The sequence below is a fragment of the Thamnophis elegans genome, chromosome 7 (genome assembly GCF_009769535.1).
Source record: "Thamnophis elegans isolate rThaEle1 chromosome 7, rThaEle1.pri, whole genome shotgun sequence".
NCBI classification, from domain to species: Eukaryota; Metazoa; Chordata; class Lepidosauria; order Squamata; family Colubridae; genus Thamnophis; species Thamnophis elegans.
Genome location: NC_045547.1, coordinates 80,161,979 through 80,174,724, shown reverse-complemented (window position 1 = coordinate 80,174,724; position 12,746 = coordinate 80,161,979). Strand labels below are relative to the sequence as shown.

The following is a 12,746-nucleotide window of genomic DNA, read 5'->3' as shown; positions in this document are numbered from 1 at the left end:
GAACTATCCAGCCGAAGAAAGTGAAGCACCAATCTTGAGGGAGCTAGAGCAGGGGTGTCAAACTCAAGGCCCGGGAGACGGATCCAGCCTTCGGGGTGCTTCGATCTGGCCCGCGAGGCCCAGTGGTGGGTTCTGGATCCCGTCGCAACCTGTACGCTGCGACGGGGACGGATGTCCACCTTGGGCATGCGCGCTATGCACACATGCGCACGCCACCGCCCTGCGACGGCCCAGCTGCTCAATGAGGTCGCGCAGGTGCTGTATGCTGTGCGCGCATGTGCAATTGGCCCATTTCCTTCAAAACGCGGTAAGGAACGCAGGCGGGTGGGTGGGCTGAACGAACTACCGTTCCAGTACGGTGGCCACTGCTCCCAGAACCCACCACTGGCGTGCCCACTCTGGAAATAGTGAACTCCATTTTCGCTGGAGAGGGTTGCAGGAGGCCGTCACAGCCGAAAACGGAGCTCACGAGGGCCGTTGTCGGCCTTCCAGAGCTCTGTTTTCGCTGGTAGAGGCAGCAGGAGGCTGTCGCAGCCGAAAACAGAGCTTGGGAGCCGGTTTTCACTGGTAAAGCGCTCAGGCCACCACCGGTGCCCCTGACACTAGTGATATCGAGCTAGCCACACCCATGGGGTTGCACATGCATGTGAGGGATCTCACACGCATGCGTGGAGGTAGTGTAGCATATTGGACCTGGGTACTTGAGAGACAGCCTGCTGCCAATTACTTCCCAAAGACCCATTAGATTGCACAGGGTCGGCCTCCTCCGGATCCCGTCTACTAGCCAATGCCATCTGGCTATGACCCGGGGGAGGGCCTTCTCTGTTGCAGCTCCGGCCCTTTGGAATGAACTCCCTGCGGAGATTCGGACCCTCACCTCTCTCCCGGCCTTCCGTTAAAACCTGGCTGTGTCGGCAGGCCTGGGGTTGATGAGCTCCCTTCCCCTCTCGACAGGTATGGTTGTTGGTTATTTTTAAATACTTGTCTTGTTTCTGTATGTTCCCTTCCCCGTTTGAGTTGTTCGCCGCCCTGAGTCCCTGCAGGGAATAGGGCGGCATATAAATTAAACAAAACTTCAAACTCCGTTTTTGGTGCCAGGAGGCTTCAGGGAGGCCTCTGGAGTCCGGGGAGGCTGTTTTCACCCTCCCAGAAGCTCAAGGAAAGCCTCCGGAGCCTGGGGAGGGAGAAAACACCCTCCACCGGGAGGGGGGGGTTCCACGTGCAGATCTGTGTGTGGGTCTGTGTGTGGGGTTCAAGAGTGCATGTGTGGGGGTCGTGCACGCATGCAAAGGAGTGTGGGGAAGGATTTCGGCACGCGAGCACAAAAAGGTTAGCCATCATCACTGATATAGGATGTAGTGCTTCAGCATGTGGTTGGACTAGAAGACCTCCAAGGTCCCTTCCAACACTGTTATTCTGTTCCTTTCCCAGTGCTGTTTTATTTTAAGTGACGAGCAGAAGAGGCATGATCATTCACTAACGGGGGCGGTGGGGAGAGGAAATCTTGATGCGGAGCAAATGTTGTGGCTTTCGGAGTTGATTAATTCATTAGAGGACTCACCCTTTTACCAGATATTATTATAAAGATGGTATCTTTTCCAAAATTTTTTTTTAAAAACACAGCCTATTAAAACACGCAATTGGTTACCGGTTTTTTTGTTTTTGTTCTCCACAGCTTAGAATGCGGGCTGCGTTTTTAGGACGCATAAAACGGGAAACGTTTTAAAGTCCTTAAACAACCTTTTTAAAGTTTGCAATTATGGCGAACGGCGTGATTTTAAGTTCATCGCTTTCTTTAAAAAAAAAGAATTTTTTTTTTAAAAAAGCAGCAAACTCCCCGATGCCCTGGCGTGCATATTGCCGTTCTTGTTGCTAAGATACGTTGGAAAGGGATTTGGTGGAAAAAAAGTGTGGACCGTGATGAGCTCGGGAGCAAATTTCACTGGTGCTGTCAATAGCCTCCAATTTCCCCGCAGCTAAAAAATCAAACCCTGTCAAAAATCCAAAAAACACGTTTCAAGGAAGTTATTAAATCGGTTTATTGATATACATCTCGCCGTATTCTTATGGCTGTTATACGTGTACCTGAAAAAATGAGCACCTCTTGGCCATAGCTACAAATCTGAATAACAGAATAACAAGAGTTGGAAGGGACCTTGGAGGTCTTCTAGTCCAACCCCCTGGCTCAAGCAGGAAACCCTGTACTGTTTCAGACCAATGATTGTCCAATCTCCCCTTAAAAACTTCCAGTGTTGGAGCATTCACAACTTCTGCTAGCTCAAACAATTTTCAAATCTATTACAGGAATCCTCGACAGGGTGGATAATTAAAAAAAAAAATCGATGACTTTTTTTTAAAAAAATCAAAAAATAGAATTTTGTTAAAATTTAAATTGGAATTTTATCAAATTTATTTTAATAAAATGCTTTCGGAATGAAATCTATCTAAAGAGAGTTTTTTATGTTTAAGGCGCATTAATAATTTAGTTTTTTTAGCATGAAATGGAAACTTAGTTTACGTAGCATGAGGTTGTATATTCTGCAATATTTACATTTTTTGGTAAACTCCTCCTTTTTTTAATAGCAGATTTTTTTTATTATTTTTTCCTTTCTACAACACCTTACAGTCATTACATCAACATTGTTGTGTCATCATACCTGTACATGTATATAATATTTCGCTTCTATATTTACACACCTTTGTACACAGTTCTATATATATATTTATAGTTTTTTTGGCTTAATTAATATTATTCTTGTTTTGCAGTCATTTGTACCAATTGTTCCAAATTTCATAATATTCCGACTCTTCTTTATCTTTTAATTTCAGTGTTAATTTGTCCATCTCTGCACAATCCAAAAGTTTTTTTATCACTAATTCATCCGAGGGGGTATTATTTTGTTTCCAGCATTGGGCAAATGCTATTCTAGCTGTAGTTAGCAGATCTGTTAATATGGACTTAATTTTCTTTGTATATTTCCCTTTGATTATTCCCAGTAGAAAGATTTCGGGTTTGTATTTTATCTGTTCTCCTGTAATTTCTTGCACCCATTTCCAAATTAAACTCCTTCAATGAAGCTTTGCAAGCTGAGATAATACGTACTGCACTGATGCATTCAAACAATTCACAGCGGAGATGACAGTTGCCCTTTAAAAATTACAATTTAAATCGAGTTGATTTAAATTTAAAGACCGCCTACTGCCAATTACCTCCACTAGACCAATAAGATCCCATAGATTAGGCTTCCTCCGAATTCCATCAGCCAGCCAATGTCGACTGGCAATCACCTGGAGGAGAGCCTTCTCGGTGGTGGCTCCGACCCTCTGGAACGAACTCCCCGTGGAGATTCGTACCCTCACCACCCTCCAGACCTTCCGCATCGCCCTTAAGACCTGGCTGTTCCGACAGGCCTGGGGCTAAAGACTTCAACCCCACTCGAATGGTATGATTGTTGTGCTTTTTAACGGTGTATGATCTTTATGTTTATGTTTGTAACTTGTCTGTTCTCCCCTTCCCTTGAATTGTGAGCCGCCCTGAGTCCCCCCAGGGAAAAGGGCGGCGTACAAATAAAGTAAAAATCCAAATCCAAAAATCCAGCCTTTTTACTAGTGATTTAAATCCTGTGATTTAAATCACGTGATTTAAACCGCGTGATTTAAATCACGTGATTTAAATCGTGTGATTTAAACCGCGTGATTTAAACCGTGTGATTTAAATCATGTGATTTAAATCGACTTGGCTTAAATCAAATCCAACCTGGTCTTCAACTTACAACACTTCATTTAGTGACCAAAGTTGCAAGAGCTCTGAAAAAGATAACTTATTACCATTTTTTGCCCAATATTGCACTCATATTGCACTATACCGTAGAATTCAATATGGTTACTGCTCTAGGATAGAAGTTGTTTTTCAGCCTATTTGTCCTGGTTTTCATTGTCCTGTACCGGCTGCCAGATGGTAATAGTTCAAAAAAAAAATGGGTGCCCAGGATGAGATGGATCTTCAAGAATGTTTTGAACTTTCTTAAGGCAGCGGGAGCTATAAAGCTCTTCCAAAGAGGGGAGAAGACAATCCAAGATCCTCTGGGCAATGACGTTAACCCTCTGGAGCGCTGTCCTAACCGCCACTGTGCAATTGGCAAACCAGACACAGGTGCAGTAAGTTAAAATACTCTCTATGGTGCAGCGGTAGACGATCACCAGCAATTTTTCACTCAGTTGTTGTTTCCTGAGAAGTCTCAGGTTGTATAATCCAGGTGTCAACAATCTTAAATACTCAAAGAGCCACAAAGGTCCTAATCGGAAGCCCCCCCCCCCCCCCACCGTTCAATTCCGGAGCCAGTCATTCAGTGAGTAACACGGTTGTTAAGTGATTCCAGCTTCCCCCATCGACTTTGCTCCTCAAAAGGTCGCAAAAGGAGATTGCGTGACCTCGGGGACACCGCAACCGCCCCGTGTCCCTTGCCAAGTGTCTGAATTTTGATCCCGTGACCATGGGGATGCTGCAATGGTCGTAAGTGTGAGAAATGGTCGTCCATCAATTTTTTTTAGTACCGCTATAATTTCAAACGGCTACTAAATAAACTGTTATAAGCAAGGGTTGACTTCTGGGGGTTTGAGGAGTTCGGGAGTAAGATTCTGTGCAGTTCAGAAAAACCCCAAATCCCGCTCCTGGCTGGCCCTGCCCACCCCGCCCCTCCCAGGAGTCCCCACAAGGCCCATTTTGGATGCAGAGGGCACGGAGAGTTGGGGAGGGAGAAAAATGGACCTTCAGAAGTTTGGGAAATCCAGAAGCGGGTTTGTTTCCGGCCTCCAGAAAGCCTCCGGAGCCTGGGGAGGCCATTTTCGTCCTCCCGGAGGCTCGAGGAAAGCCTCCGGAGCCTGGGAAGGGCAAAAATGCCTCTCCCGCCATGGTGCAGGAGGCCAACTAGGCCACGCCCAACATAGCCACGCCCACCCAGCAGAGAACACCTTGCTAAAAATTTTGAAGCCCACCCATTGATAAGCCAAGGACCAACTGTATTAGCTCAGGATGGGCAGCCTGCTGCTTTCAAAACTTCAATTTTTAAAAAGCTTCTGCAAGCAACTCAGGAATACGAAAGGCACCTTCCTTCCTTTAGCAGATAGTCAGGAAAGAGGGAAGGCAGGAGAGGGAGGGAGGGAAGGAGGGCGGAAAGGAACGGAGGAGAAGACAGGACAAAGGGACTGTCAAAGGAAACAAATCTATTTTTGAGCTGTGAGAATTGCTCCAATCTCAAGAAACAAAACACTCGCATGTTCAGAGAGCTCAGCCTTGACCCAAACCGCAAAAACACACTGGCTTTGTTCCAAGTTTCACACAAAACCCAGGGACGCAACACTTAAAAAAACAGCAGTGTTTGGACTCCGCTAGCTGTGAGTCCTGTGTCGCCTCTCATTATTTTATGCATTTTGGGTTGGATCGGTTTTAAAAATACGATATATTTTTCAGAAGAACCAGTAAATTAGCAGGAGACAGGGAGCAGCAGAATACAAGAGTAACCGAGTTGGAAGGGACCTTGGAGGTCTTCTAGTCCAACCCCCTGCTTAGGCAGGAGACCCTACACCAGTGATGGTTTATTTATTTATTTATTAGACTTATATACCGCTTCATAGGGCTTTCAGCCCTCTCTAAGCAGTTTACAGAGTCAGCATATCACCCCCCACAGTCTGGGTCCTCATTTCACCCACCTCGGAAGGATGGAAGGCTGAGTCAACCTTGAGCCGGTGAGATTTGAACCGCTGAACTGCAGATAACAGTCAGCTAAAGTGGCCTGCAGTACTGCACCCTAACCACTGTGCCACCTCGGCTCTTAACCTTTTTGGTGCCAAGTGCCCAAAGCGTGCACGCGCACAACCCCAAAATGCAATACGAGCGCCCCCCACATGCTACCCGCCCCATCTGCTGGGTGGGCGTGGGAAGGTGGTCATGTGAGTCAGTGGGCGTGGCCAATGTTGAGGACTCGGAAAGTCCACGACATACGACCTGGCGGCTAGCAACAAGACAGACTGCGCTCTGATTGACTGGGGCGCAGCATCGCCTGTTGCTAGCTGCTAGAGGCACCCCGATTGGTTTAGGCGCAGCGTCATCAGTTGCTAGATGCTAAAAGTATGCCAATGGGTTATCCCTGCTCTGACAGCTCGTTTAAATAGCTGTCAAGCAGGGATGGTGCTGAATCGCCTGTAAATAGTTCAATGTAAATAAACCTCTTGTCCGGCAGTCCTGGCTCTCGTCTCGTCTTTCCGCCGATCCTCTAAACTGGCAACGAAGGTGGGATTCGAATCCACGCGTGCAAAGCACAATGGATTAGCAATCCTCTAAAGCCAACTCGATGTCACTCACATTGAGAGGCACCTCGCCAGCCTCTACTCGCCCCTCCCAGCCACTCCTCGCCCGCCTTGGCTCCTTAGGGCCCCAACAGGAAGCAGTTGTTGGCGCTAAGCAGCCACTGCGAGAAAAAGTTGGCCAAAAAAGCTCAGTTCAAATTGGATCTGGCCAAGAAGGAGGCTCAGCAGAAGCACCTCACTGAGGACTAGGAGCGTAGGCTTTCCAAGCAGAGGGAAGACCTGCGGCAGTGCAAGGCCAGGTCCCGGCGCCTGGAGCCTCAGCGGACTAAGATGGTCAGCCAGTTCCAGTCCCACCGGAACGAGGCCCTCCGGCTCTTCGCCACCAGCGGCTCTTCCCTCCGGCCTTCACCAGGAGGCCAAAGCAGACCCCAAGTTGGAATTTCTGCCCCCCCCCCTCTGACCAGCACAAAAAGACCCCGAAGGGGTCTGGAGCAACACAAACATTTTGCACGTATCCAGCCCAGGGGCCATAATTTGAGGACCCCTGATTTAGTTTAATATCAAAATGCAAATAATTTTTCTGCAGACCACCAAAATTTTCTCATGGACCACCTCTTCTTAAAAACCTCCAGTGTTCTAGAACCCCAAATTTCTGGAGGAAAGTCGTTCCACTGATTAATTGTTCTCACTGTCAGGAAATTTCTCCTTGGTTTCTTAGTCACGAATGCCACATTTGATGATTTCTGAAGCTGTTATGTTAACAGAAAGATACTGAATTTTGCATCGCGTATAAAAGCCAGCAAATTCTGATAATCCCTGCTGCATTCACAAGTCAATCCAAGACATCATTTGATAAAAGCTTCAGTTTCCAACTCCTAAGCCTTCATGGTTTGATATATGAAGTATAGAATGTAGAATAACAGAGTTGGAAGGGACCTTGGAGGTCTTCTAGTCCAACCCCCCTGCTTAGGCAGGAAACCCTATGCCATTTCAAACAATTGGATGTCCATTCTCTACTTAAAAACCTCCTGTGATGTATCCACAATTTTTGAAAGCCAAGTGGATGAATTGCTCTCACCCTGTCAGGAAATTTATCTACAATATAATTATGTGCGTTGAAATTTGCCAGCATTATATTGCCATATTTTAGCTCATTACCGAATTTCTCCATCTAACGAAAGTTCAAAATGTCTGCCTACGGTACATTACAAATTAGGCCTTTTTTTAAAAAAAAAACCTTTGAAGCAAGATATATATATGCCTGAGGGGGGAAATAGTCATTTTTACTATTTTAATTAGCTGTCCTCTTTCTAAGACGGTACTTTAGGTGTCAATATTTTCTTCCTTTTTTTCCCTTTTTGCAAACGTTACGGATGCTAAGGCCCGTGGGGAAAACAGAATCCCGTTGTCATAGCAACGGAAGATAAATACGAGGAACGCCATGGCCCTTTTGGAAACAAGATGTGAATAAAACTATTCCACGCAGGGATCTCCGTAACGATGTATTATTATTGCCAATTGAGTTTGTTTTGCTAGAACATCAAAGTCCTTATTTGCTCCGGTGAAAAAGGGTGAATATATGAGCTCAAAAGATCCCCCCCCCGAAAGGAATAGCAGTTAGCAATAGCAGTTAGACTTATATACCGCTTCATAGGGCTTTCAGCCCCCTCTAAGCGGTTTACAGAGTCAGCATATCGCCCCCACAGTCTGGGTCCTCATTTCACCCACCTCGGAAGGATGGAAGGCTGAGTCAACCTTGAGCCGGTGAGATTAGAACCGCCGAACTGCAGATAACAGTCAGCTGAAGTGGCCTGCAGTACTGCACCCTAACCACTGTGCCACTGGCTTGGCTTTGATTTTCCTTGAAGAAGTTTCATTCCTGATCCAAGAAGCTTCTTCGGTTCTGACTTCTGACAGAACCGAAGAAGCTTCTGGGATCAGAAGGGAAAGGTCTTCAAAGGAGAAGCGAAGGAAAGCCAGTTACCTTTTGAAAAAAAACCAATTTTTGGGGACAAACCACGACCTGGATGATTGAGAATCTCTCTCCACAGACATTTGAATATATGTGAACATTACCCAATGATTCGCGAAGAACTGATCTCCAAAAACAGCCTCTAATTTAGAAGCGGCATCTTTACGACAGAAGTTTCTCCAAGGTGAATTGCAAAGAAAGGCAAATGCTATCACACGGATTTACGTCGCTGGTAATTTAATGTTTCCTGGGTAGACATAAATTGCAAGCAAAAGTTGCACAGAGCTTGAGAATGTTGAATTCCTAAAGAATACTCTGTTGCTACTCAGACTTTATTCCTCATCTGGGTTCTGTCAACTCTGCAGCTGTTGTAAGATTTATGCACTTCTTAAGCTGTCTTATATACCTAACTGTTGTGGCCCAGCAGATGCCGTTGGAGCTGCCACCAGACTCCGACAGCGAGGGGCCCTCTGAGTCGGCTCTGGAGGATGTGGAGGACACTGGACAGGGTTCCGACTCCGAGCAGGGCGCAGAGAGGCTGGTTGGCCACCAGGAGGCACCTGAGCCTTGGACCAGTGGGGAGGAGACAAGGGAGAGTGAGCCGGAAGCCAGTAGTGAGTTGTTCCTGGATGCACGCCATCGAAGAGCTACTAGGTGTCAGGAACAATTACGCAATTACAGGAGGTGATTGTACTCAGCTGGTGGTCATTAGGCTCCTCTCCAGACTATAAAAAGCTACTTGTGCACACGGCCCTCTTTGCAGAAGTCAACGCAGGATTGAATGTCGGAGGACATTACTGTGAGCTGGGCAGGCTGGATTGCTGCCAAGCCTTATCTGTGTTTATTGCTGCCTAAGTTTGTCTGAATTGCTGCCAAGGTCCTTATCTGTTTGTTCTGCTCGGCTTTCAGCCACCGAGGTTTTGGTGTCTTGCTATTAAAGTACATTCCAGTTAAGCTTGTCTCGGCATTCGTTACTGGACGGAGGAGGGGGTCAGAACACCTAGCGTAATAGAGGAAAATACTCTGCAAGCAAGAACAATGGTTTGATTATTATAGGCGAACGTGGATGCTAAAAACTGATGTATAATTTGCATGAATATGGAAATACAGTGAATCCATATATATGTGTATGTGTGTATACATACATACATACATACATTCGTGTGTGTGTGTGTGTTCCAGCAGAACTCTGAAACGCCTCGTGCAATTTCAACCAAACTTGGTATACAGATGACTTACCCCCTGGAAACAAATACTGTGGGGGTAAGAAACCCCTAATACCCCTCGATATGTGTGTTCTGTTACGATACAGGCTGTTGTGCCTTAAAATGGCTTCTACTGTACTGCTGTAAAATGGCTTCTACTGTACACCGCAGTGGAGTTGCCATGGTAACGGCTTCACAGTACTCCTTCCCTCTGGTAAGGGGGAAAATCCAAGGTTAGAAATTACATCCCCGCCCCCTATAAATAAATAGCTGGACAACACCGAGTTATCAGCTAGTTTTAAATGAATGACAGGGCTGGCTGGCTGAATCCAAAATATTTCAATTGTTGTAGCCTTTTTGAAGATTATGAAAAATGCAGAAATTTTAGAAATAGCTAACATTTCTAAATGACAGCTGGTTATTTGCATTCTTTTGGTTTGAAAGAGGGCTCCAGGAGGCCACCTGTGTTTGAAATTGAACAGCCCCCCCCCCCGCCTCATCGGAGGGGGAGAGATACAACATCGCCAATCTCCAGTTTACAACACAGTCCTGTCAGTAGCTCCCAGAAGGCTCCAGACCCATTTGCACCACTCAGGTGATCCTGAGGACACAGACAAACCTCCAAGTGGCCTCAACGACCCTCTAAAAGGCTGCAAATGACCAGTTTTGTCTGCAAGGAGTATAAATCCTTCCGTTCCTCCACCATTCAGTCAGAACTGAAGAAGCTTCTTAGATAAGAAGTGAAACGTCTTCAAAGAAAAAACAGGAAGTCCAGTTGCCTCTTGAAAAAAGCACCTTTGGGACAACTGTCACCTGGATGACTAAGACTCCGCAACTTCTGGAGGCCAGCTGTTCCACTGATTAATTCTTCTAACCGTCAGGAAATTTCTCCTCAGTTCTAAGTTGCTTCTCTCCATGATTAGTTTCCACCCATTGCTTCTTGCCTGCCCTCAGATGCTTTGGAGAATAGTTTGACCCGCTCTTCCTTGTGGCAGCTGCTCAACTATTGGAAGACTGCTATCATGTCTCCCCCTAGTCCTTCTGTTCATTAAACTAGACATAATCTACTTCGCACAATAGTTCTTTATATGTTTTAACTTCAATTAATATAATTACTTTAATTGCTCTAAAAGATCAAAAAAGAATGAGAGGAAATACCATGGCGTATAAGGGACGCGGTGGCTCAGTGGCTAAGACGTTAAGCTTGTCGATCAGAAAGGTCCGTAGTTTGGCGGTTCGAATCCCTAGCGCCGTGTAACGGAGTGAGCTCCCGTGACTTTTCCCAGCTTCTGCCAATCTAGCAGTTCAAAAGCATGTAAAAATGCAAGTAGAAAAATAGGAACCACCTTTGGTGGGAAGGGAACAGTGTTCTCTGCGCCATCGGCATTTAGTCATGCCGGCCACATGACGACGGAGACGTTTTCGGACAGCGCTGGCTCTTCGGCTTTGAAACAGAGATGAGTTGTTAAGTATCTCTTCTCCGGGCAGGGCTGGTTGACTCCCACTGTCCTTCTCTCTTTTTTCCAAGATTGAAAATAAGGAGGAGGCAGCCACCTTGGGAGTTCGCAGAGATGAGCACCGCCCCCTAGAGTTGGGAACGACTAACACATATATGTGAGGGGAACTGGACTACTGCAACGTGCTCTACATGGGGCAGCCCTTGAAGAGCATTCAGAGACTTCAGCTTGTCCAGAATGCAGCCGCGCGAGCGATCGTGGTGCACCTCGGTTCACCCACGTAACACCTATCCTCCGCGAGCTGCACTGGCTGCCTATTGGTGTCCGGATACGCTTCAAGGCGCTAGTCGTCACTTATAAAGCCCTTCATGGTATTGGACCTGGGTACTTGAGAGACCGCCTGCTGCCAATCACCTCCACTAGACCGATTAGATCCCACAGATTAGGCCTCCTCCGAATTCCATCCGCCGGCCAGTGTCAACTGGCGACTACCCGGAGGAGAGCCTTCTCTGTGGCTGCTCCGACCCTCTGGAACGAGCTCCCCGTGGAGATTCGAACCCTCACCACCCTCCCGGCCTTCCGCAAAGCCCTTAAAACCTGGCTGTTCCGACAGGCCTGGGGCTAAAGAGCTGTCGCCCCCGTCTCGAATGGTATGACTGTTGTGTGTTTTTAAATTATGCATTTATGTTTTGTTTTATTTTTTGTCTGTACCCCCTTCCCTGATTTCAATTGTGAGCCGCCCTGCGTCCCCTTCGGGGGAAAAGGGCGGCATACAAATATAATAAATCTAATCTAATCTAATCTAATCAAACATTTATCTTTATCATACTGTACAAACCAAGAACAGTATTCAACGATGGTCAAGGAATAAAAATCAGACTGATCCAACAAAAACTTCAGATAAACAGGTCAGGATGAGCAGGATAATTTGCAAAAAATAGAGATCATAATTTGTATGTTATTGATTAAACAAATTTATACAGCTGCCCAATTCTTCAATGGGTGAGTCCAAGCGACATACTACATTTAAACATTTGTGATCTGGATGACTGAGATTCTCCACAGACATTGGGGGAAAAAAACCCATTTTGTAAGGCATGTAAAAGCAGGTGCAATCCCACTTAAATGCACGCTAAAGCAACTTATTAAAATTCTGATGTACGAGTCGCGTCCCGTGACTTAACTATATGCGAAGGACGAAAAAAAATTCAGCCTACCTGCTCCAATCTCCTTTTGTTCCTCGTCAATGTTATTCTTGATGCTCTCGTATTCGTCGTCTATTGATTGATTTCCCCGCATCCGTGAGAGAATTCGGCGTGCTTTTTGAGTCTGTCCTTTCTGAATAAGCCAGCGGGGGCTTTCGGGAAGGAAAAGGAAACCAACGAATTGTATGACAGCTGGAACTGCGGACAAACCCAGCATATACCTACAGGGAGGGAGAGAAAATTACAGATGTTTTTTTTTCCCATATCGGCTTATTAACGTTCTCTTCCTAGAACAGGGGTATCAAACACAAGGCTCGCGGGCCGAATCCGGCCCACGATGTGGTCGGATCCTGCTTGAGGATCTGTCCCGGTCTACCCAGTGCAAAGAGGAAACGTGCCAGCAGTTTGGGGAGTGGCATCAAGCTGGCCACGCCCGCCCAGTCAGCCACACGCAATCGGTCGCCCTCCCGCTCCCGAGGTCAACCACAGCCCTGATGTGGCCCGCAATGAAATTTGAGTTTGATTGAGTCCTAGAAGAAAGCCATTTTTTCAAGGGAATCCCTATGAGTAGTTCTCTACTTGTGACCGCAACTGAGCCCAA

The 12,746-nt window shown here is 46.4% G+C and overlaps 1 protein-coding gene across 1 annotated transcript in view; it reads right to left on the bottom strand.

Annotated features, from left to right (window-relative positions):
- Window positions 1-12,746, bottom strand: part of SLC2A13 (solute carrier family 2 member 13) — a 98,941-nt gene that overhangs the window by 66,555 nt on the left and 19,640 nt on the right. The window contains exon 3 of the mRNA XM_032220576.1: window positions 12,158-12,366. Within this exon, the coding sequence (XP_032076467.1) occupies window positions 12,158-12,366 (209 nt within the window). The remainder of the gene's footprint in view (window positions 1-12,157; window positions 12,367-12,746) is intronic.